The 26,383-nt window shown below is 47.8% G+C and overlaps 3 protein-coding genes across 3 annotated transcripts; all 3 read left to right on the top strand.

Annotated features, from left to right (window-relative positions):
* Nucleotides 1-5,083: 5,083 nt before the first annotated feature.
* On the top strand, nt 5,084-6,026 carry LOC132574693 (mas-related G-protein coupled receptor member H-like). The gene has a single exon (XM_060242928.1). It carries the CDS (start codon nt 5,084-5,086, stop codon nt 6,011-6,013), a length of 930 nt encoding a protein of 309 aa, XP_060098911.1. The 3' UTR covers nt 6,014-6,026.
* A 9,843-nt stretch (nt 6,027-15,869) lies between these two features.
* Nucleotides 15,870-16,805, top strand: LOC132574856 (mas-related G-protein coupled receptor member H-like). The gene has a single exon (XM_060243088.1). The coding sequence runs from the start codon at nt 15,870-15,872 to the stop codon at nt 16,803-16,805; it is 936 nt and encodes a 311-aa protein (XP_060099071.1).
* Nucleotides 16,806-22,269: 5,464 nt separating this feature from the next.
* On the top strand, nt 22,270-23,151 carry LOC132574855 (proto-oncogene Mas-like). Its single transcript, XM_060243087.1, has one exon. The coding sequence runs from the start codon at nt 22,270-22,272 to the stop codon at nt 23,149-23,151; it is 882 nt and encodes a 293-aa protein (XP_060099070.1).
* Nucleotides 23,152-26,383: the final 3,232 nt, after the last annotated feature.

Below are 26,383 nucleotides of genomic sequence, written 5' to 3'. Positions count from 1 at the left end.
CTCTTCGGAGTGGAGGGTGGGATACAAATCCAATATCTTAATCTACCTCACAGGGTGTTTGTTGTGTGTGCGGGGGGGGTGGAAGGTAAAGGAGATTGTGAGCCACTCTGAGACTCTTCGGAGTGGAGGGCGGGATATAAATCCAATATCTTCATCTACCTCACAGGGTGTCTGTTGTGGGGGAGGAAGGTAAAGGAGATTTTGAGCCGCTCTGAGACTCTTCGGAGTGGAGGGTGTGATACAAATCCAATATCTTCATCTACCTCACAGGTTGTCTGTTGTGGTGGGGGGGAGGTAAAAGAGATTGTGAACCACTCTGAGACTCTTCGGAGTGGAGGGCGGGATATAAATCCAATATCTTCATCTACCTCACAGGGTGTCTGTTGTGGGGGAGGAAGGTAAAGGAGATTGTGAGCCGCTCTGAGACTCTTCGGAGTGGAGGGTGTGATACAAATCCAATATCTTCATCTACCTCACAGGTTGTCTGTTGTGGTGGGGGGGAGGTAAAAGAGATTGTGAACCACTCTGAGACTCTTCGGAGTGGAGGGCGGGATATAAATCCAATATCTTCATTTACCTCACAGGGTGTCTGTTGGGGGGGAGGAAGGTAAAGGAGATTGTGAGCCGCTCTAAGACTCTTTGGAGTGGAAGGCAGGATATAAATCCAATATCTTCTTCTACCTCACAGGGTGTCTGTTGTGGGGGGGGGGGAAGGTAAAGGAGATTGTGAGCCGCTCTGAGACTCTTTGGAGTGGAGGGTGGGATATAAATCCAATATCTTCATCTACCTCACAGGGTGTCTGTTGTGGGGGGGGAAGGTAAAGGAGATTGTGAGCCGCTCTGAGACTCTTCGGAGTGGAGGACGGGATATAAATCCAATATCTTTTTCTTCTATTAATTACTGACCTCTAAAAAACTCCTGCCATCAACAGTCTTGCTCAGGTCCTGCAAACTGAGAGTCAGGGCTTCCTTGATGGAGTCCATCGATCTCACGTTGGAAAGGCAAATTCCTCATAGATGTTTATCGTTTTAGCTGAGGAAATCCTCCTTGCAGGATGTCAAATAGAGACGTTTGTGAGACAAAGGCCGATTTCCCGCTCGCCATACCCCGCTCTCACGCCCTCTTCTCAGCGGGGCTTCCGTCTGATTTCGCACTACCTGCCTCGGGGCTACAACCGATGTTCCCTCTAAGCTGCAAGAGTCTTGTGAGCAAAAATTCTACTTTGTGAGCTACTGGCATTAACATGGCGAGTACCTGGGCTTCAAGTTGTGAGCTGCTGCATCAATTAATGTGCTCTGGGGTCATCCTTCCAGAGCGAAGACAAAAAGGTGTGAGCTGGAGGCTAAGAATCTGTGAGCCTCCTCATGCTAACTCAGCTTAGAGGGAACGCTGGCTCCATCTAGCTTCGGCCTTTTTGCGCAGCCAACAGAAACCTCTGAAAACCAGCTTCTCTTTGCTGCAGGAAAAAGGCGAAGCTGGTTGCAGCCCCAGGGCTGATAGTGTGAAATTGGACGGAAGCCCCACTGAGAAGAGGAGCGTGAGAGCGTCGTGTGGGAAATTGGTCCCATTCAATGTCAGTTCCTCCACAGCTACATTAAGACCATAACAAGAGCACTGCTGGATCAAACCACCTAGTCCAGCATCCTGTCTCACACAGTGGCCAGCCAGTTTCTCTGGAAGGTCAACAACAACAACAACCTCATTTCGTTGCTCTCTTTTTGTTGAGAACAATGACAATAAATTTATCTATCTACAAGGTGCAGAGGATGAGGCATTTCCCTGATGTTGCCTTCTGACTCTGGGATTCAGAGGCTTAGTGACTCCGAATGTGGAGGTTCCACTCAGTCACTATTGATAGTAGCCGTCCATAGAGTCAAAGCGATGGTATTCCCAGTAGTAATGTATGGCTGTGAGAGCTGGACCATAAGGAAGGCCAAGCGCAGGAGAAAATACGCTTTTGAGATGTGGTGCTGGAGAAGAATCTTGAGACTCCCTTGGACTACAAGAAGATCAAATCAGTCAGTCCTAAGAGAAATCAACCCAGACTGTTCCCTGGAAAGGCTGAAGCTGAAGCTCAAATACTTTGGCCACCCAATGAGAAGGGAGCACTCACTGGAGAAGATCCTGATGCTGGGAAAGACAGAAGGCAAAAGAAGAAGGGGACGGCAAAAGAGGAGATGGCTGGACAGCGTTACTGATGTAACAAACACGAATTTGAGCAGACTTCGGAGGATGGTGGAAGACAGGAGGGCCTGGCGTGACTTGGTCCAGGGGGTCACAAAGAGCCGGACTCGACTGTGCGACTGAACAACAACAACAAACCGATAGATCTATTCTCCATGAATCCCCTTTTCAAGCTTTGTTCCTATGGCCATCCCAACATCCTCAGGCTGCGAATTCCACATTTTGATTAACTCTCTGCATAAAGTCGCATTTCCTTCTGCCCATCCTAAACCTACTGCCTGTCATGTTCATTGGGTGTCCTCCCATTGTAGCATTTTAGGAGAGGGAGAAAAATCTGAAGAAATCCTCTCACATTTCATCTGGGATTTTGCCATCCTGAGCAAACGGGTGTCCTCAGCCATCTTGACCCTATGTCTCCTCAACCTTCTGGATTATACATGAATAGAATAAACACACGAAGGTTGCCAACTTCAGGTTGGGAGATTCCTGCAGATTTGGGAGTAGAGCCTGGGGGATATAGGGTTTGGTGTATAATACCACAAAATCCACCCTCTAAGGCAGCCATTTTCTCCAGAGAATCTAGTTTGGAGATCAGTTGAAAGTTCAGGAGATCTCCATTCCCATCCCAGAGGTTGGCAACCGTAAGTCCGAATGATAATAAAAGCCCTCTCTTCTTACTTCCTTTCATGTATGTTACTGTCCATTTCCTGTTCTCTACCCAGTAAAGACAGCCCATAGTTTTTATCACCTAACGGCTAAAGTCCTATCAAGATGAGATACTGGTAGAAACATGATGAGATCTCCCTGCTTTGAACACCAGGGCACCCTCGAAAGTACCTAGCCTGAATGAGACCAGGCCTCAGATTCAGTGGGAACTCACAGGAGTGCCGTTTCTGAGAGTTCCACCTCCTCCTTCTGAGAGTTCCACCTCCTTGTCTATTGAATAGTAGGTGCAGTTGCATAACAACGCCTGAATGAGCTCCACCACCTATTCTTCTACAAAATGATCCCTGAATGAGGCCATCAGTCCATCAAGGTCCGTATTGTTCTGTCAGACTGGCAGCAGCTGTCCAGGGTCTCAGGCTGAGTTCTTTCACATTATCTACTGCCTGGTCCTTTTATCTGGGGATGCCGGAGATTGAACCTGGGACCTTCTGCATGCAAAGCAAAGGGTCTTCCACTAAGCCACAGCCCAAACATGTCCCTCAGCTTTCTGCCTGCATGGCATTCTAAAAGGGAGCTGTCCGGGACACTGCTTTTGATTCTTGCTGATGCCCTGTGGGACTTCCAGATGCCATTTTCAACCACTGGAGATCAGAAAAATAGGGGACTTTTCCAGACAATCGATGTAGAAACAAAATGTTTTTTTGAAAAGAATTACATTGTTCAGGAATAACAGGTTCATTTCCATTCCAGATTGATTCCAAATCTGTTGCTCTCAAGAGTGTTGTTGTTTTTTTCCAGTATATAGACCAGGGGTGGCCAAAGTTGCTTAATCTAAGAGGCACATAAAATAAATGTCAGATGTTTGAGAGCCGCAAAGGGAGGGAGGGAGGGAGGAAGGAAGGAAGGAAAATAGATAGGGTGGGAGGGAAGTGGGAAGGAGAAGTGTAAAGAAAGCAACTTTAACTTAAAATGCCTTCTCCAAGCTGCCAGCTGGTTTGGTGAAGGGATTTAAAGAGAGAAATGCCTTCTCCAACCCGGCCAACAGGAAGTGGGGGGGGGGGTTTCAAGAGACACACAATATGCGTTAAAGACCCATATATGGTTCCTGAGCCACAGTTTGGCCACTCCTGATATAGACTCTTTTCACAGCCAGAGCCTCAACATATTCAGTCTACTGATGGATATCTGGACAGCTGATTAGAGAACAGTTTTATGTTTTGTCATAAGATATTTGCAAGCAGACAAAGAAAAGACATAGTCCGGGTTGCGTCTCCTATCCAACTTGCATTGAGTTTGACGAGGCACATGACTGGTCCTGTCGAAGTTTGAACTTCCTTGGAAGTCTTTCCATCCCAGTACATGATAGCAGACCAGCTTTCTACTGTACTCACCACAGAGCAGTAAGTTTTAGACCTATGTAAAAAATGTAACTTTTGTTTGCTTCTCCCTTTTAAAACCCAGGAAATTCTGCAGCAATTGAATATATTCTGAATATCTACTGTATATAAATATGGTGTTAGGTAGCTGTAGTGATTTCCAGTGAGAGCCAGTTTAGTGTAGTGGTTAAGTGTGCGGACTCTTATCTGAGAGAACCGGGTTTGATTCCCCACTCCTCCACTTGCAGCTGCTGGAATGGCCTTGGATCAGCCGTAGCCTCTCAAAGAGCTGTCCTTGAAAGGGCAGCTTCTGGGAGAGCTCTCTCGGGCCCACCCACCTCACAGGGTGTCTGTTGTGGGGGAAGAAGATAGATTGTAAGCCGCTCTGAGTCTCTGATTCAGAGGGAAGGGCGGGGTATAAATCTGCAATTCTTCTTCTTTTATAATTTAGAGAGATATCCTTATATGGATGAGATTTTTGAGAGGATCCCTGCTGACTAGGGGGGGAACAACAACTTATATAGCTGCAGGGTGGTGGGGCCTAAAGTTGGGGGAACCCCATCTGGCAACTACCAGGTGGACATCGTTGAGCTACATCAGGGGTGGCCAACGGTAGCTCTCCAGATGTTTTTGCCTACAGCTCCCGTCAGCCCCAGCCATCAGCCCTGCTGGCTGGGGCTGATGGAAGTTGTAGGCAAAAAAACATCTGCAGAGCTACCGTTGGCCATCCCTGAGCTACATTGTTGGTTCAGCTCCACTGCAAGAACTGAATCCCCCTTTGCTACCTCTTTTGTCCTCGTAGGAGTGGTGGTCCAAGACAAGCAGAAATCAACCACCCCGGAAGCTGAACACAACCATGGTGGATGGGTTCAACCTTAAGACCTTATTCTCTCACAAAGACGAAAAAGATTTGCGATGGTTCAATTATATTGGCGATCAATTTATCCTCTCTGTCTTCATTATTTTCTTCTGCATTATTGGACTGGTGGGGAATGGAAATCTCATCCGGCTTCTTGGCTTCCGTATGAAAAGGAAACCTTTTGCCATCTACATCCTGAACTTGGCCGTGGCTGACTTTGGATCCCTCGTGTTTCTGCTTCCGCTAGATCTATGTTTCAACCCACCATCTTTCTATGACTATCCTGGGTGTCCTAGTGATCTTGGCAGGTTTTTGTTCAGTCTCTTGCTATTGACGTGCAGCAGTCGTCTGCTTCTCCTGACAGCCATCAGCATTGACAGATGGGTGTCTGTCTTCTTCCCAAATTGGTACCGACACCACCGGTCACCAGCGTTGTCCACCACCGTGTGTGTCTTCATATGGGCTCTCCCTTTTGCCCTCATTGGGGTGCCCTTATTTCTATATTATATTGATTTGATACGCTATTATTATGCACCTGTATTTCTTTACAGTTATGCTCTGACTTCTTTGATTTGTGTCTTAATTTTGATCATCTCCACTCTGACTCTGTTCACCAGAGTCTGCTTGAAATCACCAAGGTGTCAGTGTGGGAGTCTTTTGAGAGTGGTCTTATTGATGTTTCTCTCTTTCTTCCTGTTTATGATCCTGACAACTTTCTTTACCTTCACGCTGCCCGTCGGTATACAGCAATATTTTGGTTTATGGACCTCTCTAAACAGTAGTATAAATCCACTGATTTATTTCCTGGCTGGGAGACAGAATGGTGGCAAATTTCAGGAGAGAATGAAGGCGATCCTCCAGAGAGTTTTCAAGGAGGAGAGAGACACCAAGATGGGACTACAACCACGTACCCAAACAATGTTGTGATGCCGTCATTAGAACATCTTGCCTGTTGCTTGAAGAACATAGATTCCTTTAGGCTTTTCACTTAAAGTCGTTAAGAAAGCGTGTCTGAATTTCAACAGATCCCATCTCTCTCTCTCTCAGGACCAGATCTACATGTTTTTTGAGGGGGGTGGGAATTAAAAAATGGCGCCCCTTATGGGCCATACTATCTTATAGTCCCTTAGGGTACAATGGACTTCATATCCAATTTGATGCCACCCCCTCTGTTGGCGTCGGGGGCAAGCACCCCCCTCTGCCCCCCCCCTTGATCCGGCCCTGCTCTCTCTCTCTCTGCCTCTCTCTCTCCCTGCCTCTCTCTATGGCTTTTTTGTAGAAAAAGCCCAGCAGGATCTCATTTGATTATTAGGCCACCCCCACCCCGACATCACCATTGTTTCACACAGGGCTCTTCCCCCTCCCCGAAAAAAGCCCAATATCCTAACAGTCCCTTAAGAAACTGAATTGGCTTTTTGGACCTGACTAAATACAGTATATGGAAAAGAAAACCTGCTCTAAAAAGCCAGGCCTCTAACAACAATCCTGTTAACGCATAGCTTTGAAACATAGATTACTCAGATCTGTTCTTCTCTTCTGAAGCCACATCTGATCCTTTAATCAAGCCTTTCCCTACATGAAAGGCTCTAAAATGAAAACATAGGCTGAGTTCAGACCACCGGCTCAGGGTGGCAGCATGCTGACCCGGAAGCGATGCGCTGCCACTGAGCCACAGCTCCTGCCACACAAAGAGTGTGTTTGTAAGCAGGGCTTATTTTGAGCAGGAACATGCAGGAGCACCGTTCCAGCTGGCTGGGTATCCAGGGGGTGTGGCCTAATATGCAAATGGATTCTTGCTGGGGGGTTTTGACAAAAAAATCTTGTGTGAAGGAATGGTGATGTCAGGGGGTGTGGCCTAATAGGCAAATGGATTCTTGCTGGGCTTTTTTGACAAGAAAAAATCTTGTGTGAAGGACTGGTGGTGTCAGGGGGTGTGGCCTAATATGCAAATAGATTCTTGCTGGGCTTTTTTGACAAAAAAAATCTTGTGTGAAGGAACTGTGATGTCAGGGGGTGTGGCCTAATATGCAAATAGATTCTTGCTGGGCTTTTTTGACAAAAAAATCTTGTGTGAAGGAATGGTGATGTCAGGGGGTGTGGCCTAATAGGCAAATGGATTCTTGCTGGGCTTTTTTGACAAAAAAAATCTTGTGTGAAGGAATGGTGGTGTCAGGGGGTGTGGCCTAATAGGCAAATGGATTCTTGCTGGGCTTTTTTGACAAAAAAAAATTGTGTGAAGGAATGGTGATGTCAGGGGGTGTGGCCTAATATGCAAATAGATTCTTGCTGGGCTTTTTTGGCAAAAAAAAATCTTGTGTGAAGGAATGGTGATGTCAGGGGGTGTGGCCTAATATGCAAATGAGTTCCTGTTAGGCTTTTTCTACAATTTTTTTTTAAAGCTCTGCCTGTAAACGAATTGCATAAATGTCTTCTGGGAAACTGGATGCAAGATTTACAGACTTGCTTCTTGATGCTTATGCATGGATGGGAAAGTACTGATGTGTAGCCTGAGGGAATAGTGCATATCAGCTCACTTTTTTCAATGGTCATGTGTAGGGTTGCCAACTCTAGATTGAGAAATTCCTGGAGAATTGAGAGTAGATCCCAGGGAGGAACTTCGGTTGTATATAATACCACCGTCTGAAGTAGCCAATTTCTCCCAGGAAATTGATCTCCGTAGCCTAGAGGTGAGTTGTAACTCTAGGAGATCTCCAGGCCTCATCTGGAGGTTAACCGCAAGCCCTGAAACAATCCGTGAAAACACATTACAATCGTTATCACAGTTTATAATAATATGCTAATCCCGCTCATTACACAATTCGTTACAAAAATGAAAATACACTGTTCCAACCACATATACTTTACAGCAAGCCTTTATGCAGAAGGAAGCAAGAGAGAGGGAGAAAGAAGCAGATGACAGGCAGTTGCTCGGGGGCCTGAGAGGAGCCCTCTGGGGGCCTGATTCGGCCCCCAAACTGCAGGTTTGACACCCCTGTTTTAGAGGAAGAAGGGGGAGAAAACGGGAGCTAGTTTTCATTGAAATTCCCTGCAGTTTCACATAAAGTGTGCTGCATCGATCCAGCCTTGATTGGCCTGTAGCACAAATTAGTGTGATGAGGTCAGCTGACTACGACAAAGTGGATACTTCTGACTTATGGCAATGCCAGGGCTTTCATTGTAGCAGGAGCTCCTTTGCATATTAAACCACACACCCCCTGATGTAGCCAATCCTCCGAGAGCTTACAGAGCTTTTCCTATAGGATCTACTGTAAGTTCCAGGTGGATTGGCTACATCGGGGAGGTGTGGCCTAATATGCAAAGGAGTTCCTGCAATGACAACAAAAAAGCCCCCGGCAGCGCTATGAATTACTAACCTCCAAAAAAACATCCTACCATTGCTCAGGTCCTGCAAACTGAGAGTCCGGGCTTCTTTGATGGAGTCCATCGATCTCGTGTTGGAAAGGCAATTTCTTCATTGATGTTTATTGTTGTGTATGCGGACTAAAGTGAAGACTACTATGGGTGTTCTTGCTGGGCTCATTGGAGCCGTAAGGACTGAGCTTGGGGACTCGGGAACAATGGGCAGCAGGATCAAAGTCCCTGCTGCCCTGCTCCAATCACAGGCCCCCTGCTGGTTTGAATGGTCCAATAATGTGCTTGCGTGGGAACCCTTGCGTTTGAATGGTCCAATAATGTGCTTGCGTGGGAACCCTTGCGTTGGCAACCGTTGGCCCAGTTCTCCAGTCTTTTGAGTGCAGCCCTATACTATGCTGTACCTAATAAAAGAGCTATGATCACTACCACCTCGCCTCTTCATTGCATGGAACCCACAATATTATGATTGTCTTAGGCCAGCTGGGGTAATTCTCCTTGCAGGATGTCAAATAGAGATGTTTGTGAGACCCATTCAATGTCAGTTCCTCCACAGCTACATTAAGACCATAAGAAGAGCAGTGTGGATCAGACCATCTAGTCCAGCATCCCATCTCACACAGTGGCCAACCAGTTCCCTTGGAGGGCCAACAACAGGGCAGAGACAGTGTCAGTACTTGGGAGTAGGCCAAGTAGGTGGCCACCTAGGGTGCTGCCTGGCCTAGGGGCACCATGAGGCACCCCCTCTCCCACACGCGCTGCCTTCCAGACTTCGCCAAGGCCTCCCAAGACTCGGGAGACCTCAGCAAAGTGCTGGTAGCGTGGCAGCATGCGCTCAAAGTCGGGCTCTGAGCAAGCGTGTGCTGCCTTCCAGACTTCACCAAAGCCTCCTGAGGTTCAGAAGACCTTGGCAAAGTGGGGGGCCTTGGCAGCGCGCACACTCAGGGTCAGGCTCTGAGTGTGCACGCTGCCTTCTGGACTTCACCAAGACTTGCCGAGGCTCTCGGGAGACCTTGGCAAATTTGGGGGGTATGACATTTATTTATTTATTATTTATTACTTTACATTTATATCCCGCCCTCTCCGCAAGCGGACTCAGGGCGGCTTACAATATCATAAAAACAATCAATTCCATAAAACATATAAAACCATAATTCACTTATCAATTTAAACCAATGACATCATTGGTACATGAACATATGAACATATGAAGCTGCCTTACACCGAATCAGACCCTTGGTCCATCAAAGTCAGTATTGTCTTCTCAGACTGGCAGCGGCTCTCCAGGGTCTCAAGCTGAGGTTTTTCACACCTATTTGCCTGGACCCTTTTTTGGAGATGCCAGGGATTGAACCTGGGACCTTCTGCTTCCCAAGCAGATGCTCTACCACTGAGCTACCGTCCCTCCCCTTGCACGCAAAGCACGCGCAAATATATATATTTTGGGGGGGGCAGAGGAGCAGGGTTTGGTCTGGGGCACAGGAAACCCTAGTGCCGGGTCTGGACACAGAGGCCAAGACCTTCATTAGAACATCAGAAGGACCCTGCTGGATCAGACCAGTGGTCCACCTAGTCCAGCATCCTGCCTCACACAGTGGCCAACCAGTTCCTCTGAAGAGCCAACAACAGGGCATAGAGGCCAAGGTCTTCATTAGAACATCAGAAGGACCCTGCTGGATCAGACCAGTGGTCCACCTAGTCCAGCATCCTGTCTCACACAGTGGCCAACCAGTTTCTCTGGAAGGCCAACAACAGGGCATAGAGGCCAAAGTCTTCATTAGAACATCAGAAGGACTCTGCTGGATCAGACCAGTGGTCCACCTAGTCCAGCATCTTGTCTCACACAGTGGCCAACCAGTTCCTCTGGAAGGCCAACAACAGGGCATAGAGGCCAAGGCCTTCATTGGAACATAAGAAGGACCCTGCTGGATCAGACCCATGATCCACCTAGTCCAGCATCCTGTCTCACACAGTGGCCAACCAGTTCCTCTGGAAGGCCAACAACAGGGCATAGAAGCCAAGGCCTTCATTAGAACATCAGAAGGACCCTGCTGGATCAGACCAGTGGTGCACCTAGTCCAGCATCCTGTCTCACACAGTGGCCAACCAGTCCCTCTGGAGGGTGAACACCAGGGAGCAGATGATGACGAGGCATTCCCCTGATGTTGCCTCCAGGCCCCTTTTCAAACTGTTTGTTCCTGTGGCCATCCCTCCATCTTCTGGCAGCGAATCCCACATTTTTATTCACTCTCTGCATAAAGCTGTATTTCCTTCTGTCCATCCTGAACCTACTGCCTGTCGTCTTCATTAGAGGCCCTCCTGTTCTAGCATTTTAGGAGAGGGAGAAAAATCTGAAGAAATCCTCTCACATTTCATTTGGGTTTTTTCCATCCTGAGCAAATGGGTGTCCTCAGCCATCTTGACCCTATCTCCCCTCAACCCTATAGATTATACATGAATAAAATAAACACACGAAGGTTGCCAACTCCAGGTTGGGAGATTCCTGGAGATTTGGGAGCAGAGCCTGGAGAAGGTAGGGTTTGGTGTATAATACCACAGAATCCACTAAGGCAGCCATTTTCTCCAGAGAAACTGGAGGTCAGTTGTAATTTCAGGAGATCTCCATTCCCTTCCCAGAGGTTGGCCAACCTAAATAAAAATGATAACAAAAGCCTCTCTTCTTACTTCCCTTCATGTGTCTTACTGTCCATTTCCTGTTCTCTACCCAGTAAAGACAGCCTCTAGTTTTTATCACATAACGGCGAAAGTTCTATCAAGATGAGATTGCGGAAGAAACGTGATGAGATCGTCCCTGTTTTGGATACCATGGTGCATTTATAAGCAATGTTCCCTTGAAGCTGCAGAGCCTTGTGAACAAAAATTCTACTTTGTGAGCTACTGGTATTTAGGTTGTGAGCTACTGGCATTCAAGTTGTGTGGTTGTGGTTCAGTCACACAGTCGAGTCTGACTCTTTGCGACCCCAGGGACAAAGTCACGCCAGGCCCTCCTGTCTTCCACCATCCTCCGAAGTCTGCTCAAATTCGTGTTAGTTACATCAGTAACGCTGTCCAGCCGTCTCATCTTTTGCTGTCCCCTTCTTCTTTTGCCTTCTGTCTTTCCCAGCATCAGGATCTTCTCCAGGGAGTGCTCCCTTCTCATTGGGTTGCCAAAGTATTTGAGCTTCAGCTTCAGCATCTGACCTTCCAGGGAACAGTCTGGGTTGATTTCCCTTAAGACTGACTGATTGGATCTTCTTGCAGTCCAAGGGACTCTCAAGAGTCTTCTCCAGGGAGTGCTCCTTTCTCATTGGGTGGCCAAAGTTTTTGAGCTTCAGCTTCAGCATCTGACCTTCCAGGGAACAGTCTAGGTTGATTCCCCTTAGGACTGACTGATTGGATCTTCTTGCAGTCCAAGGGACGCTCAAGATTCTCAAGATTCAAGTTGCGAGTCGTACATAAATTGCTGTGCTCTGAGGCCATTTCCTGAGCTAAGACAAAAATGTGTGAGCTGGAGGCTTAAAAACTGTGAGCTAGCTCAAGCTAACTCATCTCTGAGGGAACACTGCTTATAAGTACCTATACTGAACCAGACCATCAGTCCATCAAGGTGAGCATTGTCCACTCTGACTGGTAGCAGCTCTCCAGGGTTTCAGGCAGAGATCTTGAACATATGAACATATGAAGCTGTCTTATACTGAATCAGACCCTTGGTCCATCAAAGTCAATATTGTCTTCTCAGACTGGCAGCGGCTCTCCAGGGTCTCCAGCTGAGGTTTTTCACACCTATTTGCCGGGACCCTTTTTTGGAGATGCCAGGGATTGAACCTGGGACCTTCTGCTTCCCAAGCAGATGCTCTACAACTGAGCCACCGTCCCTCCCCACATCATCTTTCACATCACCTACTGCCTGCAATGTTCCCTCTAAGCTGCAGAGTCTTGTGAGCAAAAATTCCACTCTGTGAGCTATCAGTATTAAAGTTGTGAGCTACTGGCATTCAAGTTGTGAATTACTGCAGAAACTGCATAAATGTGCTCTAGGGCCGTTTTTCCTAAGCTAAGACAAAAATGTGTGAGCTGAAGGCTAAAAATCTGTGAGCCATCTCACGCTAACTCAGTTTAGAGGGAGCATTGACTGCCTGGTTCTTTTATCTGGGAATGCCGGGGATTGAACCTGGGACCTTCTGCATGCAAAGCAAAGGTTCTCTCACAAAGCCACAGCCGTCCCGTGCCAATCAGCTTTCTTCCTTCACGACATTCTAAAAGGGAGCCATTCAAGTTACTGCTTTTGATTCTTGCTGATGCCCTATGGGACTTCCAGATGCCATTTTCAGTCATCGGAGAGCAGAAAAATTGGGGACTTCATAAGAACATAAGAGAAGCCATGTTGGATCAGGCCAACGGCCCATCCAGTCCAACACTCTGTGTCACACAGTGGCAAAAAATTTTATATACACACATACACTGTGGCTATATACACACATACACTTCTATATACACACTTCTATATATACACTTCTATATACACTTTTATATACACACATACACTTCTCCAGACAATGAAGATGAAGATCCTGTGAATTTAGGGGGAGGTGTTTGTGAGTTCCCTGCATTGTGCAGGGGGTTGGACTAGATGGCCCTGGAGGTCCCTTCCAACTCTATGATCCTATGAACCAAAATAACATTTTTAAAAAGAATCACGTTGTTACAGAATAACAGGTTTATTTCCATTCCAGATCGATTCCCAGTCTGTTGTTCTCAAGAGGGGGCTTCTTTTCCGTATATAGACTCTTTACACAGCCAGCGCCTCAGCATTATCAATCTACTGATAGCTATCTGGACAGCTGATTAGAGAACAGTTTTATGTTTTTGTCATATGATGCTGGCAACAGACTAAGGAAAGACCAAGACCGGGTTCCATCTCCGATCCCATTTGCATTGAGTTTGACGAGGCACATCGCTGGTCCTGCCGACTTTTAGACTTCCCTACAACACTTTCCAGCCGGTACACGATACCGGGACAGCTTTCTACTCGACTCACCCCAGAGCAGTAAGTTTTAGATCTATACAGAAAAAAACCAATTTATCTTTGTTTGTTTTTTTAAAGTGTGCTTTCCTTTTTAAGCCCGTGATGTTTCCCTGCATGTAAATATATCCTGTAGACCTACTATATTTAAATATGGTGTTTTGGTTGTTGTAGTGATTGCTACGATTTAGAGATGTATCGCTATAAAAAGAAGAGTTGGCTTTATACCCCGCTCGGAGCCCCGTGGCGCAGAGTGTTAAAGCTGCAGTACTGCAGTCCTAAGCTCTGCTCACAACCTGAGTTCGATCCCGGGCAGAAGCTGGGTTTTCAGATAGCTGGCTCGAGGTTGACTCAGCCTTCCGTCCTTCCGAGGTTGGTCAAATGAGTCCCCAGCTTCAAACGCTTAGAAGCCACGCACAGCCATTGAGCCTGGTAAGGACCAGCCTAGTTTTTTTTGGGGGGGGGGGACGGAGTGCAGCACTGGGTCCAGCGCCACAGGGAGGGAGGGAGGATGGCGGTGGTGGTGCCCTGTGGAAGCCGGCGCCCTAGGCCACTGCCTAGTTCGTCAACTCTCACACGCTGGCCCTGCCATCACTGCTCATGTGATGATGTCACTTCTGGGTCATGGAAGAAGAAGAAGACTGTAGATTTATAGCTCTTCCCTCTGAATCTCAGAGCAGTTTACAATCCCCTTTATCTTCCTCCCCCACAACAGACACCCTAGAATCATAGAAACATAGAGTTGGAAGGGACCTCCAGGGTCATCTAGTCCAACCCCCTGCACAATGCAGGAAACTCACAAACACCTCCCCCTAAAGTCACAGGATCTTCATTGCTGTCAGATGGCCATCTAGCCTCTGTTTCAAGACCTCCAAGGAAGGAGAGCCCACCACCTCCCGAAGAAGCCTGTTCCACTGAGGAATTGATCTAACGGTCAGGAAGTTAGGAGGGGACTAAGAGAGAGATAGGAGGGGGCTGAGAGATCTCATAAAACCTGCCCTTTTAAGGACAACTTTGCCAGAGCTATGGCTTACTCAAGGCCATTCCAGCAGCTGCAAGTGGAGGAGTGGGGAATCAAACCCGAGTCTCCCAGATAAGAGTCCATGCACTTAACCACTACAGGAGAAGAAGGTCTATGAGAGCTATGGCTGACTCAAGGCCACTCTAGCACCTGCAAGTGGAGGAGTGGGGAATCAAACCCAGTTCTCCCAGATAAGAGTCTGCACACTTAACCACTACAGGGGAAGAAGGTCTATGAGAGCTATGGCTGACCCAAGGCCATTCCAGCAGGTGCCAGTGGAGGAGTGGGGAATCAAACCCGGTTCTCCCAGATAAGAGTCTGCACACTTAACCACTACAGGGGAAGAAGGTCTATGAGAGCTATGGCTGACCCAAGGCCGTTCCAGCAGGTGCAAGTGGAGGAGTGGGGAATCCAACCCAGTTCTCCCAGATAAGAGTCCACACACTTAACCACTACAGGGGAAGAAGGTCTATGAGAGCTATGGCTGACCCAAGGCCATTCTAGCAGGTGCAAGTGGAGGAGTGGGGAATCAAACCCGGTTCTCCCAGATAAGAGTCTATACACTTAACCACTACACCAAACTGACTGTAGCCACAGGGGGGCCTGTGGAGGCACTGCCCCCTGGCTTCAAGGTTGGGCCCCCTGACTCCCAGGGGGCCCTCCAGGGTGCAGCCATTGTTTTTGTCGTGAGTGACAGCCGGAGCAGGGAGAGCAGAGCAGGGCACCGTGCACTGGAGCAGCAAACACAGCAGGTGGAAAGGAGGGAGGCAGAGGAGTGGGAGGCAGAGGGAGCTGTGTGGAATGGGCTGGGGAGAGGGGGATGGATGGTGCTGCTGGCTAAAAAGGGGAGAGAGAGAGAGAGAGATGGAGATGGAAGGAACCCCCCTGCTTGCACGCAAGGTGCAGTCTCTTCTCGACTCCCAAGTTTTAAGGTCGGCTCCCTTGACTTAGCCGCTTCCAGCGCCTCCAGTTTTGGCCCCTACCCCAGAAAGCTTCTGAGAAGCGGCAAGGCCCGCAGTGGATGGGAAAGGGTGCCCCCCGCAACTTTTGAAAAAGCCCCCTGACTTTTAAAATCCTGGCTACGGCCCTGGACTGAAGTGATGTAGACATGTTGCTACAACATCACCTGGGCCTCATTCTTTTCCTGAGTAATTTCCCAGCTGATCAGCGGCAGGGTGGTGGAGCTTGGGGGCAGGGGACCCCTCACTGACAACCCTACCAGGTAGACATTTTTGGAGCTACACTGTTAGTTCGGCTCCACCGCAAGAACTGAATCCTCCTCCACTGCCTCTTTTGTCCTCGCAGGAGTGGCGGCCCAGGACCCGCAGAAATTACCCCCCCCCCCCACGCACACACACAAGCTGAAGATGACCGTGGCGGATGGGTTCGACCTTAAGACCTTGTTCTTTAGTGCTACTGAAAAAGATCTGCTACGATACAGTTTCATTGGCGATCGAGTTATCCTTTCTGTCTTCATTATTCTCTTCTCCCTAATTGGACTGGTGGGGAATGGGAATCTCATCAGGCTTCTTAGCTTCCATATTCAAAGAAAACCTTTGGCCATCTACATCCTGAACTTGGCCGTGGCTGACTTTGGATCCCTCGCATTTCTGCTTCCAGTAGATCTATGTTTCAACCCACCATCTTTCGGTGACTATCTTGAATGTCCTGCCGGTCTTGGAAGCCTTTTGATTAGTCTCTTCCTATCGACGTACAGCAGTTGTCCGCTTCTCCTGACAGCCATTAGCATTGACAGATGGGTGTCTGTCTTCTTCCCAAATTGGTACCGACGCCACCGGTCACCAGCATTGTCCACCACCGTGTGCGCCTTCGCATGGGCTCTCTCTTTTGCCCTCGTTGGAGTGCCCTCTTTTTTGTTATTAATGGACTTGTTACCAGATGATTACGAAACTATACTACTTTTGGGTCACATTCTGACGAATTTGATTTGTGTCTTACTTGTGATCATCTCCACTCTGACCCTGCTCATCAAAGTCTGCTTGAAATCGCCAAGGTGTCGGTGTGGGAATCTTTTGAAAGCGATCTTGCTTGTTCTTCTCTCCTTCCTCTTGTTTGTTATTCTGATGTATGTCTCTTTTTTCATGTTTGCCGACGATATCGCAATATACGTTGGCTTATGGACCTCTCTAAAGAGTAGTATCAATCCACTGATTTATTTCTTGGCTGGGAGACAGAACGGCGGCACCTTTCAGGAGAGAATGAAGGCGATCCTCCAGAGGGTTTTCAAGGAGGAGAGAGACACCAGGATGGAACGACAACCACACGCCCAAACAATGTTGTGATGCCATCAATTCGAACATCTGGCCTGCAGCTTCAGGTAGCTAGCCTCGTTGGTCTGAAGCAGCAAAACATAGTTTGAATCCAGCGTGCTTGCACATGAAAGCATTGGGCGTTTTTGCACTGACCTTAATCGGCAGCGACGCCCCTCTTCACCGCGCAGGATCTGCGCGGATTTCGCACCAATTGCTGCGGAGCACCCGGAAGAGCCGCAAAGTCCCACGGCTTTTGTGGCGCAAATGTAAACTGGTTTTGGCGGTTTACATTTGCACCTCAAAAGCCGCGGGACTTTGCGGCTCTTCCTGGTGCTCCGCAGCAATTGGTGCGAAATCCGCGCAGATCCTGCGCGGTGAAGAGGGGCGTCGCTGCCGATTAAGGTCAGTGTGAAAACGCCCTTAGAGTTTGATTAAAACGTTGTTGGTCTTACAGGTGCCACTGGACTCAACCTTGGTTTAGCCTGAAGCTTGAGAACAGGGGCGTCAAATATGAAGTTTGGGGGCTGGATCAGGCTGATCAGCTGGCTGTCATCTGCTTCCTTCTCCATCTCTCTTCCTTCCTACAAAGAAAGCACCTTTAAGACCAATCAGTGCTATCATTTTAAGCATGTTTTATGGAGAGCCAGTTTGGTGTAGTGGTTAAGTGTGCGGACTCTTATCTGGGAGAACCGAATTTGATTCCCCACTCCTCCACTTGCAGCTGCTGGAATGGCCTTGGGTCAGCCATAGCTCTGGCAGAGATTGTCCTTGAAAGGGCAGCTGCTGTGAGAGCCCTCTCCAGCCCCACCCACCTCACAGGGTGTTTGTTGTGGAGGAGGAAGGTAAAGGAGATTGTGAGCCGCTCTGAGGCTCTTCGGAGTGGAGGGTGGGATATAAATCCAATATCTTCTTCTTCTTAAGTTTTTTTGGAAATGGAGTTCTACTGAAGGTGGCGTCTCCATTGGAAGGGGCACAAGGAGTCTCTCTACCCAATAAAAATGGAAGTTATGGGGTTACAAGTACTTTTGTCCAAGCAGCTTTGGTCTTTCAAGTATGGAGTTTGGACTTTAAGAGAATTTTTTGGGACACTGAACATTTAATAATTGTAAGAGGGCAGCCATGTTGGTCTGAAGCAGTTGAACAAAGCAGGAATCAAGTGGCACCTTTAAGGCCAACCAAATTTTATTGAGAACGTAAGCTTTCGTGTGCTCTCCAAGCACACTTCATCAGACAAGGGGATCAGGAAACAATACCTGATCCCCTCATCTGATGAAGTGTGCTTAAAGAGCGTACAAAAGCTTAGGTTTTCAATAAAACTTGGTTGGTCTTAAAGGTGAAACTTGACTCCTGCTTTATTTAATAATTGTGGCACTTTTGTGTGGTTTTTGATTAGGAACATAAATTGTGAGATGCGAGAAGATTCAAGCTTTATAAATAGTATATAATAATTTGCAAAAACATGGCAATTTTGTTTAATCGTGGTATTGTGGAGTATGTTTTTTCTCCTGTCCGTGATTCTCCTGTATTGCTTAGCCTGTCTGGAGGTTGGCAACCCTATGTGAAACCTCAACATGCCCACCAGGATCTGCTCTGGTTATTCCCTTCTACTATCCCTTGACCTCTTTTATCTTCCTCCAGTTTCAGACTTCTGAGCAGCAACAGTGTCTCCAATGGTCAATCACCTACCCAGAGATTTCCAGTGCTCATGGCAGTCAGATCACCGCCTGGGAGGCTCCCAACCTGCCGGTCCACATTGGACCAGCAGGGGGAAACTCCCCATATGTCGCCGGCATGATGACATCACCCAGAAGTGATGTCATCGCACAGGCGACGGTGCACAGTTGCTGCTCTAAGCGTTTCCAGAAAAACGCCACCATTTTCCTGGACATTCTAGCCATTTGGGAAGGAAAATTCTATGGTACCAGTTTGGTATAGTGGTTAAGCATGCAGACTCTTATCTGGGAGAACCGGGTTTGATTCCCCACTCCTCCACTTGCACCTGCTAGCATGGCCTTGGGTCAGCCATAGCTCTGGCAGAGGTTGTCCTTGAAAGGGCAGCTGCTGTGAGAGCCCTCTCCAGCCCCACCCACCTCACAGGGTGTCTGTTGTGGGGGAGGAAGGTAAAGGAGATTGTGAGCCGCTCTGAGACTCTTCGGAGTGGAGGGCGGGATATAAATCCAATATCTTCTTCTTCAAATGGCTACAGCATCCAGGAAAATCATAGAGTTTCCCCAGAAATGCCTAGAGCAGCCGCACGTGGCATCACCAGCAGATTGATGTCACTTTCGGGTGACATCATTGCATCATGCGCTTGCTTTGCGCACATACAAAAGTCCCCCGCTCCGAGACGAAGAGGACTTGGCAATTCTAGATCACCAGAAGACCATATGAATCATGCCACTGCAACTTAAACAGGACAAAATGCCCATTAAATCTTAGAATCAGAAAATCGTGGAGTCGGAAGGGGCCATACAGACCTCTAGGCCAGCCTCTTGCTCAATGCAGGATCAGTCTAAAATGTCCCTTTCAAGGGTTTGTCCAGTTGCTGGTCTAAGATAGCCAGTGTGGGAGAGCTCACCATTTCCTAGGCAGCTGATTGCACTGCCGAGATAGACTCAAACTTAGTTTCCTTTCCACATAGGTTCGGGTGGGTAGGCATGTTGGTCGAAAGCAGCAGGACAAAGTTTGAGACCAGCGGCACCTGTAGGTGCTGAAGAAATATGCCTGTGCAGGAAAGTTTATACCTTGAACAAGAATAAGAAACAACTGAACAAATGTGGGACCAGCTTTTCCAATAGATAGGTAGTTTTGGGGATCAGAGTGGCTTCAAATTGCCCCCAAATAGTGTTGCCAAGTCCAATTCAAGAAATATCTGGGGGCTTTGTGGGTGGAGCCAAGAGACTTTGGGGGTGGAGCCAGGAGCGAGGTTGTGACAAGCATCATTGAACTCCAAAAGGGAGTTCTGGCCATCACTTTTAAAAGGACCGCACACCTTTTAAATGCCTCCCCTCCATTTGGAAGGATAGGGGCACCTGCTTTAGGGGCTCATAGAATTGGACCCCCTGGTCCAAACTTTTTGAAACTAGGAGGGTGCTTTGGGGAGTGGCACTGGATGCTATGCTGTGAATTTAGTGCCGCTATCTCAAAAAACACCTCCCAGAGCCCCAGATGCCAACAGATCAATTCTCCATTATATCTCGTGAGAATCAGTCTCCATAGGGAATAATGGAATGCCTCACAGACAATTCCCTCCCTCACACACTTTGTGATGACCCTGAAGTGGGAAGAGGGCCTCCCAACCAGGGGATCCCCTGCCCCCACCTAGGGATTGGCATCCCTACACCCAAATGACAGCTCATTTTGCACTACAGGAGTCTGTTGTGGTCCATTTAAAAAAAAAAAAAAACGCAAGGGACATGCCACTAACAAGACAGCTGACAGTTTAGAATGAAGCATTTTAATGAAATTGAGTAGAAGACGAAGAAGATGATGAAGAAGAAGAAGATATTGGATTTATATCCCGCCCTCCACTCCGAAGAGTCTCAGAGCGGCTCACAATCTCCTTTACCTTCCTCCCCCACAACAGACACCCTGTGAGGTAGATGAAGATAACCCGCCCTCCACTCCGAAGAGTCTCAGGGCAGCTCACAATCTCCTTTACCTTCCTCCCTCACGACAGACACCCTGTGAGGTAGATGAAGATATTGGATTTATATCCCGCCCTCCACTCCGAAGAGTCTCAGAGCGGCTCACAATCTCCTTTACCTTCCTCCCCCACTACAGACACCCTGTGAGGTAGATGAAGATAACCCGCCCTCCACTCCGAAGAGTCTCAGGGCAGCTCACAATCTCCTTTACCTTCCTCCCTCACGACAGACACCCTGTGAGGTAGATGAAGATATTGGATTTATATCCCGCCCTCCACTCCGAAGAGTCTCAGAGCGGCTCACAATCTCCTTTACCTTCCTCCCTCACAACAGACACCCTGTGAGGTAGATGAAGATATTGGGTTTATATCCCGCCCTCCACTCCGAAGAGTCTCAGAGCGGCTCACAATCTCCTTTACCTTCCTCCCTCACAACAGACACCCTGTGAGGTAGATGAAGATATTGGGTTTATATCCCGCCCTCCACTCCGAAGAGTCTCAGAGCGGCTCACAATCTCCTTTACCTTCCTCCCTCACAACAGACACCCTGTGAGGTAGATGAAGATATTGGATTTATATCCCGCCCTCCACTCCGAAGAGTCTCAGAGCGGCTCACAATCTCCTTTTCCTTCCCGCCCCCCAACAACAGACACCCTGTGAAGTAGATGAAGATATTGGATTTATATCCCGCCCTCCACTCCAAAGAGTCTCAGAGCGGCTCAATCTCCTTTCCCTTCCTCCCCCACAACAGACACCCTGTGAGGTAGATGAAGATATTGGATTTATATCCCGCCCTCCACTCCGAAGAGTCTCAGAGCGGCTCACAATCTCCTTTACCTTCCTCCCCCACAACAGACACCCTGTGAGGTGGGTGGGGCTGGAGAGGGCTCTCACAGCAGCTGCCCTTTCAAGGACAACCTCTGCCAGAGCCATGGCTGACCCAAGGCCATGCTAGCAGGTGCAAGTGGAGGAGTGGGGAATTGATAAAAAAGATAAGATATTGGATTTATATCCCGCCCTCCACTCCGAAGAGTCTCAGAGCGGCTTACAATCTCCTTTACCTTCCTCCCCCACAACAGACACCCTGTGAGGTGGGTGGGGCTAGAGAGGGCTCTCACAGCAGCTGCTCTTTCAATGACAACCTCTGCCAGAGCTATGGCTGACCCAAGGCCATTCCAGCAGGTGGAAGCGGAGGAGTGGGGAATCAAACCAGGTTCTCCCAGATAAGAGTCCGCCCATCTCGGAGGAGCAGCTACGGTGAATCAAACCCAAGTCTCCCAGATAAGAGTCCGCACACTTAACCACTACACCAAACTGGCTCTCCAGTATGTCTCCAGGTATAGTGTATCTTTTTTATTAGACTAATATCTATTATTATTATTATTATTAGGGGAGGGACAGTGGCTCAGTGGCAGAGCATCTGCTTGGTAAGCAGAAGGTCCCATGTTCAATCCCCGGCATCTCCAACTAAAAAGGGTCCAGGCAAATAGGTGTGAAAAACCTCAGCTTGAGACCCTGGAGAGCCGCTGCCAGTCTGAGTAGACAATACTGACTTTGATGGACCGAGGGTCTGATTCAGTATAAGGCAGCTTCATATGTTCATTGTTTGATTAGCCTTCCATGGAATTTTCTTAAAAAAAAACATCATTAGTCATTCCGTCGAAAGTTCCCCGTGTGGGTAATGGGTTTTCAAAATGATAACATGGACCAGGCCAATGCAGAGTTGATTCCTGGCTGCATCATTAATTCATCTTTGCTGCAGGAACTGACTTCCCCTCACTCTGTGTCTTTTATCCTAGCAGGAGCGCCTCCATAGGCAGAAGAGACTTCTAACAGCAGATACAAAGCATGGCGACCAATTTCAGCCTGACCAATCACACCCCAATGACTGTAGGGCAAGAAGATGATGAGTTGTATTACACTCAAATTTATGAGTACGTTGAACAAAGGATTTTCTTCGTCTTTCTTATTTTTGTCAATGTTTTTGGATTTCTGGGGAATGTCATTGTCATCTGGCTTCTCGGCTTCCGCATCAAGAGGAATTCTTTCACCATCTACATCCTGAACTTGGCTGTGGCTGACATCGGAGTCCTCTTCTCGATGGTGATATTTTTTGCTGTGGGAAATTTCACTTCAACGCCCATCTACGAGGAGCTCATTATATTCATGTACAGCACTGGCCAGTTTCTGCTAACCGCCATCAGCATTGACCGTTGTGTGTGTGTCCTCTTCCCATTGTGGCATCAAGTCCACCGACCGGCTCACTTGTCCACCACGGTGTGTGCCGTCATCTGGGTCCTCGTCTTCCTGCTTAATGCCATTCACTTTCTGATTCTCCAGATTAGAAACCCGGAAAGGAATGAGCGCCTCATGTTCTTCCAGTTTTTTGTCAATGCCCTGCTTTGCGTCCCATTCATGATCATCTCCGCTCTGACCCTGTTCTTCAAAATATTTCTAAAACCACAACAGCGGCGGCGAGGGAAGCTTTTAACGGCCATCTTTGTCACTCTCCTCTTTTTCCTCATCTTTGCTTTCCCGCTGAATGCCATTTATTTGCTCTCTAGTTTGACCCAAGAACCTCTTTCCACTTCTATGCGGTACGGATTGTTATGTGCCTCGCTCAACAGCAGTGTTAATCCGCTGATTTATTTCCTCGTTGGGAGAAGGAAGAAGAAACAGCCCAGGGGGGGCATGAAGCTTATCCTTCAGAGAATGTTTGAAGAGGAATAAAGCTGTACGGAGCAATTAGAACTCCTGGTTAAAATCCCTCAATCAGACCCAATACTTCCAATTTTGCGAATGTAATGGAGATTCACAGTGGTGCACAACATTGTTCTGTGCCATCAAATTGATTTTAAAACCCCCCAACAACAACTGATTAGATAGTAGCTTACACACATGACATTTGAGTAAAGGAGAATACACTAGGGTGGATCCTACCCCATAAAAACACAACAATGTAACAGAAGGCATGTTGAATCAGGCCAATGGCCCATCTAGTCCAACAATCTATGTCACACAGTGGCTAAAAGCCAGGTGCCTTCAGGAGGTCCACCGGCAGAGCCAGAACATAGGAGAAGCCATGTTGGATCGGGCCAATGGCCCATCTAATCCAACACTCTGTGTCACATAAGAACATAAGAGAAGCCATGTTGGATCAGGCCAGTGGCCCATCCAGTCCAACACTCTGTGTCACATAAGAACATAAGAGAAGCCATGTTGGATCAGGCCAGTGGCCCATCCAGTCCAACACTCTGTATCACATAAGAACATAAGAGAAACCATGTTGGATCAGACCAGTGGCCCATCCAGTCCAACACTCTGTTGTCCCATAAGAACATAGGAGAAGCCATGTTGGATCGGACCAGTGGCCCATCTAATCCAACACTCTAAGTCAAACTTTGTTCTGTGGAGTTGGAAGTGGTGGCTATAAGCACAGGCAGCTTCAAGGGATTGGAGTAGAGGTCCATCAGTGACTATTAGCCACAAGGTATAGATGGAACACTGTGTCTGGGGAAGTGATGCTCTATAGTCTTGGTGCTTGGCAACAGTGAGAAGGCTTCTGGAGTTCTGGCCACACTGGTGGACCTCCTGATGGCACCTGGGTTTTAGCCACTGTGTGACATAAGAACATAAGAGAAGCCATGTTGGATCAGACCAATGGCCCCACACCACTGAAATTGCTGAGCAGTTGATAAAAAAGTACTTCTTCACCCAAAGGTTGATTAACATTTGGAATTCACTGCCACAGGAGGTAGTGGCAGCTACAACCATAGCTTCAAGAGGGGAATGGATAAGCATATGGAGCTGAGGTCCATCAGTGGCTATTACCCACAACTTATTGTTGGAACTCTCTGTCTGGGGCAGTGATACTCTGTATTCTTGTGCTTGGGGGGGGGGCACAGTAGAAGGGCTTCTAGCCCCATTGGTGGACCTCTTGATGGCACTTGGGGTTGTTTTGGCGATTGTGTGACACAAAGTGTTGGACTGGATGGGCCACTGACCTGATCCAACATGGCTTCTCTTATGTTCTTATGTCACACAGTGACTAAAACCCAGGTGCCATCTGGAGGTCCACCAGTGTGGCTAGAACTCCAGAAGCCTTCTCACTGTTGCCCTCCCACCAGGCACTAAGACTATAGAGCATCATTACCCCAGACACAGTGTTCCATCTATACCTTGTGGCTAATAGCCACTGATGGACCTCTACTCCAATCCCTTGAACTGATGGACCTCTACTCCAATGCCTGTGTTTATAGCCACCGCCTCCCACTCCACAGAACAAAATTGGAAGCCTTTCTCCAACTTTAGGATCCTTCCTCCAACTCTTAGCTCTTCAGTTGGAGGGAGGAAAAACCTTTTAAGGAAGAAAGAAGAACCTCTTTGGCTGGCCAGCTAGATTTCAGTCCAGTAGTACCCCAAAGACCAACAAAATCTGAGGGATCCTAAGCTTTTGAGAAGCAAAGCTCCCTCCAGCACAGAGTATCTGATAAAGGGCAGCTTTGACTCTGAGACTTAAAAAATCTTGGTGGTCTTAAGGTATTTTATTTTATTTTGTGGGCTTCTATTCCACCTTCTCTCGTAACCGGGCTCGAGGTGGATCGGAACATATAATAGTAACAGTACAAGGCTATAAAACAGAGTTAAAATACCACATTAAAATTAAACAGTAAAACCAATAACCAATAAATAAAATGCACCATTGGCAAAAAAAAAAGGCACAGCATGTCAAGTAGCCAGTTATAAACCCACATTTAAGTGATGGTGATAGCGTTGTGATAAGGTACAATGTCACCAAAAGGGCACGGTTTACCCACAAGGGAGGCCAAATGATGGAATAATACGACTCCAGCTGCCTCAACCGTAAACCCAGCGGAACAGCTCCGTCTTGCAGGCCCTATGAAATGGTAGTAGTCCATGTAGGGCCCAGATCTCCACAGGGAGCTGATTCCACCAGGAAGGGACCAGGGTTGAAAAGGTTGAGGTGAGCTGGGCATCCTTAGGGCCAGGGATGGTCAGGAGGTGTTGTGGAAAAAATGGCTCTTGCACTGCATTGTGGGAATTAAATGAGCTTGCTTTTCAGTATTTGGCTCTAGCCCCATGCCGAAATGAAGCATGAGGATCACGCCCAGTAGGACACGAGGCTGGGACAACTTCTCTTTGCGTTTAACATTTTTTGTTAAGATTTCCAAATAGGTATGCTCACAGGCAAGGGTTTTTGGGGTTTTTTGGTAGGAAAAAGTCCAGCAGGGACTCATTTGCCTATTAGGCCACACCCCCTGACATCACCATTGTTTAACATAGGGCTTTTGGGAAGAAAAAGTCCACCAGGAGCTCATTTTCATATTAGGTCACACCCATGGCACCGAGCCAGCCGGAACTGTGTTCCTGTGCGTTCCTGCTCCAAAAAAAAGGCCTGCTCACAGAGCTTCCTGTCTGCAGACTTTTCACCCCAGCTTCTGACCTACCTGCCCATACCAGAAGAAGAATTCGGGACTACCTGGTCACTCTTAGTGGCCAAGCAAGGAGCTCGGAGGTTTTGTGTAGCTGGACACTGAAGGAAGTTGTTTTTGTTCTTTGCCAATTCTACATTCTTTTCTGGACTTGGGCTGATATTGGCAGGAAAATGGGATTAGGCTGTAACTAGGAATGGCAGGAACGATGGAGGCTGCTTGGATATCTGTGGCCTACATAGCTGGCATCAGGGCTTTTTCTGTTGTAGAAACTCCTTTGCATATTGGACCCTACATCCCTGATGGAGCCAGTCCTCCAAGAGTTTACAGTTAACATAAGAACATAAGAGAAGCCATGTTGGATCAGGCCAATGGTCCATCCAGTCCAACACTCTGTATCACAGAGTGGCCAAAATACACACACACACACACACACACAGTGGCTAATAGCCACAGATGGACCTCTGCTCCATATTTTTATCCAGTCCCCTCTTAAAGTTGGCTGTGCT

The sequence above is a fragment of the Heteronotia binoei genome, chromosome 7 (assembly GCF_032191835.1).
Source record: "Heteronotia binoei isolate CCM8104 ecotype False Entrance Well chromosome 7, APGP_CSIRO_Hbin_v1, whole genome shotgun sequence".
Classification (NCBI taxonomy): domain Eukaryota; kingdom Metazoa; phylum Chordata; class Lepidosauria; order Squamata; family Gekkonidae; genus Heteronotia; species Heteronotia binoei.
Note: the sequence above shows the minus strand (reverse complement) of the source record. Positions and strands in the feature narration are given on the sequence as shown.

Coding starts and splice junctions, on each gene's coding strand:
- LOC132574693 (XM_060242928.1), top strand. CDS start 5,084: ATGGTGGATGGGTTCAACCTTAAGACCTTATTCTCTCACAAAGACGAA.
- LOC132574855 (XM_060243087.1), top strand. CDS start 22,270: ATGGCGACCAATTTCAGCCTGACCAATCACACCCCAATGACTGTAGGG.
- LOC132574856 (XM_060243088.1), top strand. CDS start 15,870: ATGACCGTGGCGGATGGGTTCGACCTTAAGACCTTGTTCTTTAGTGCT.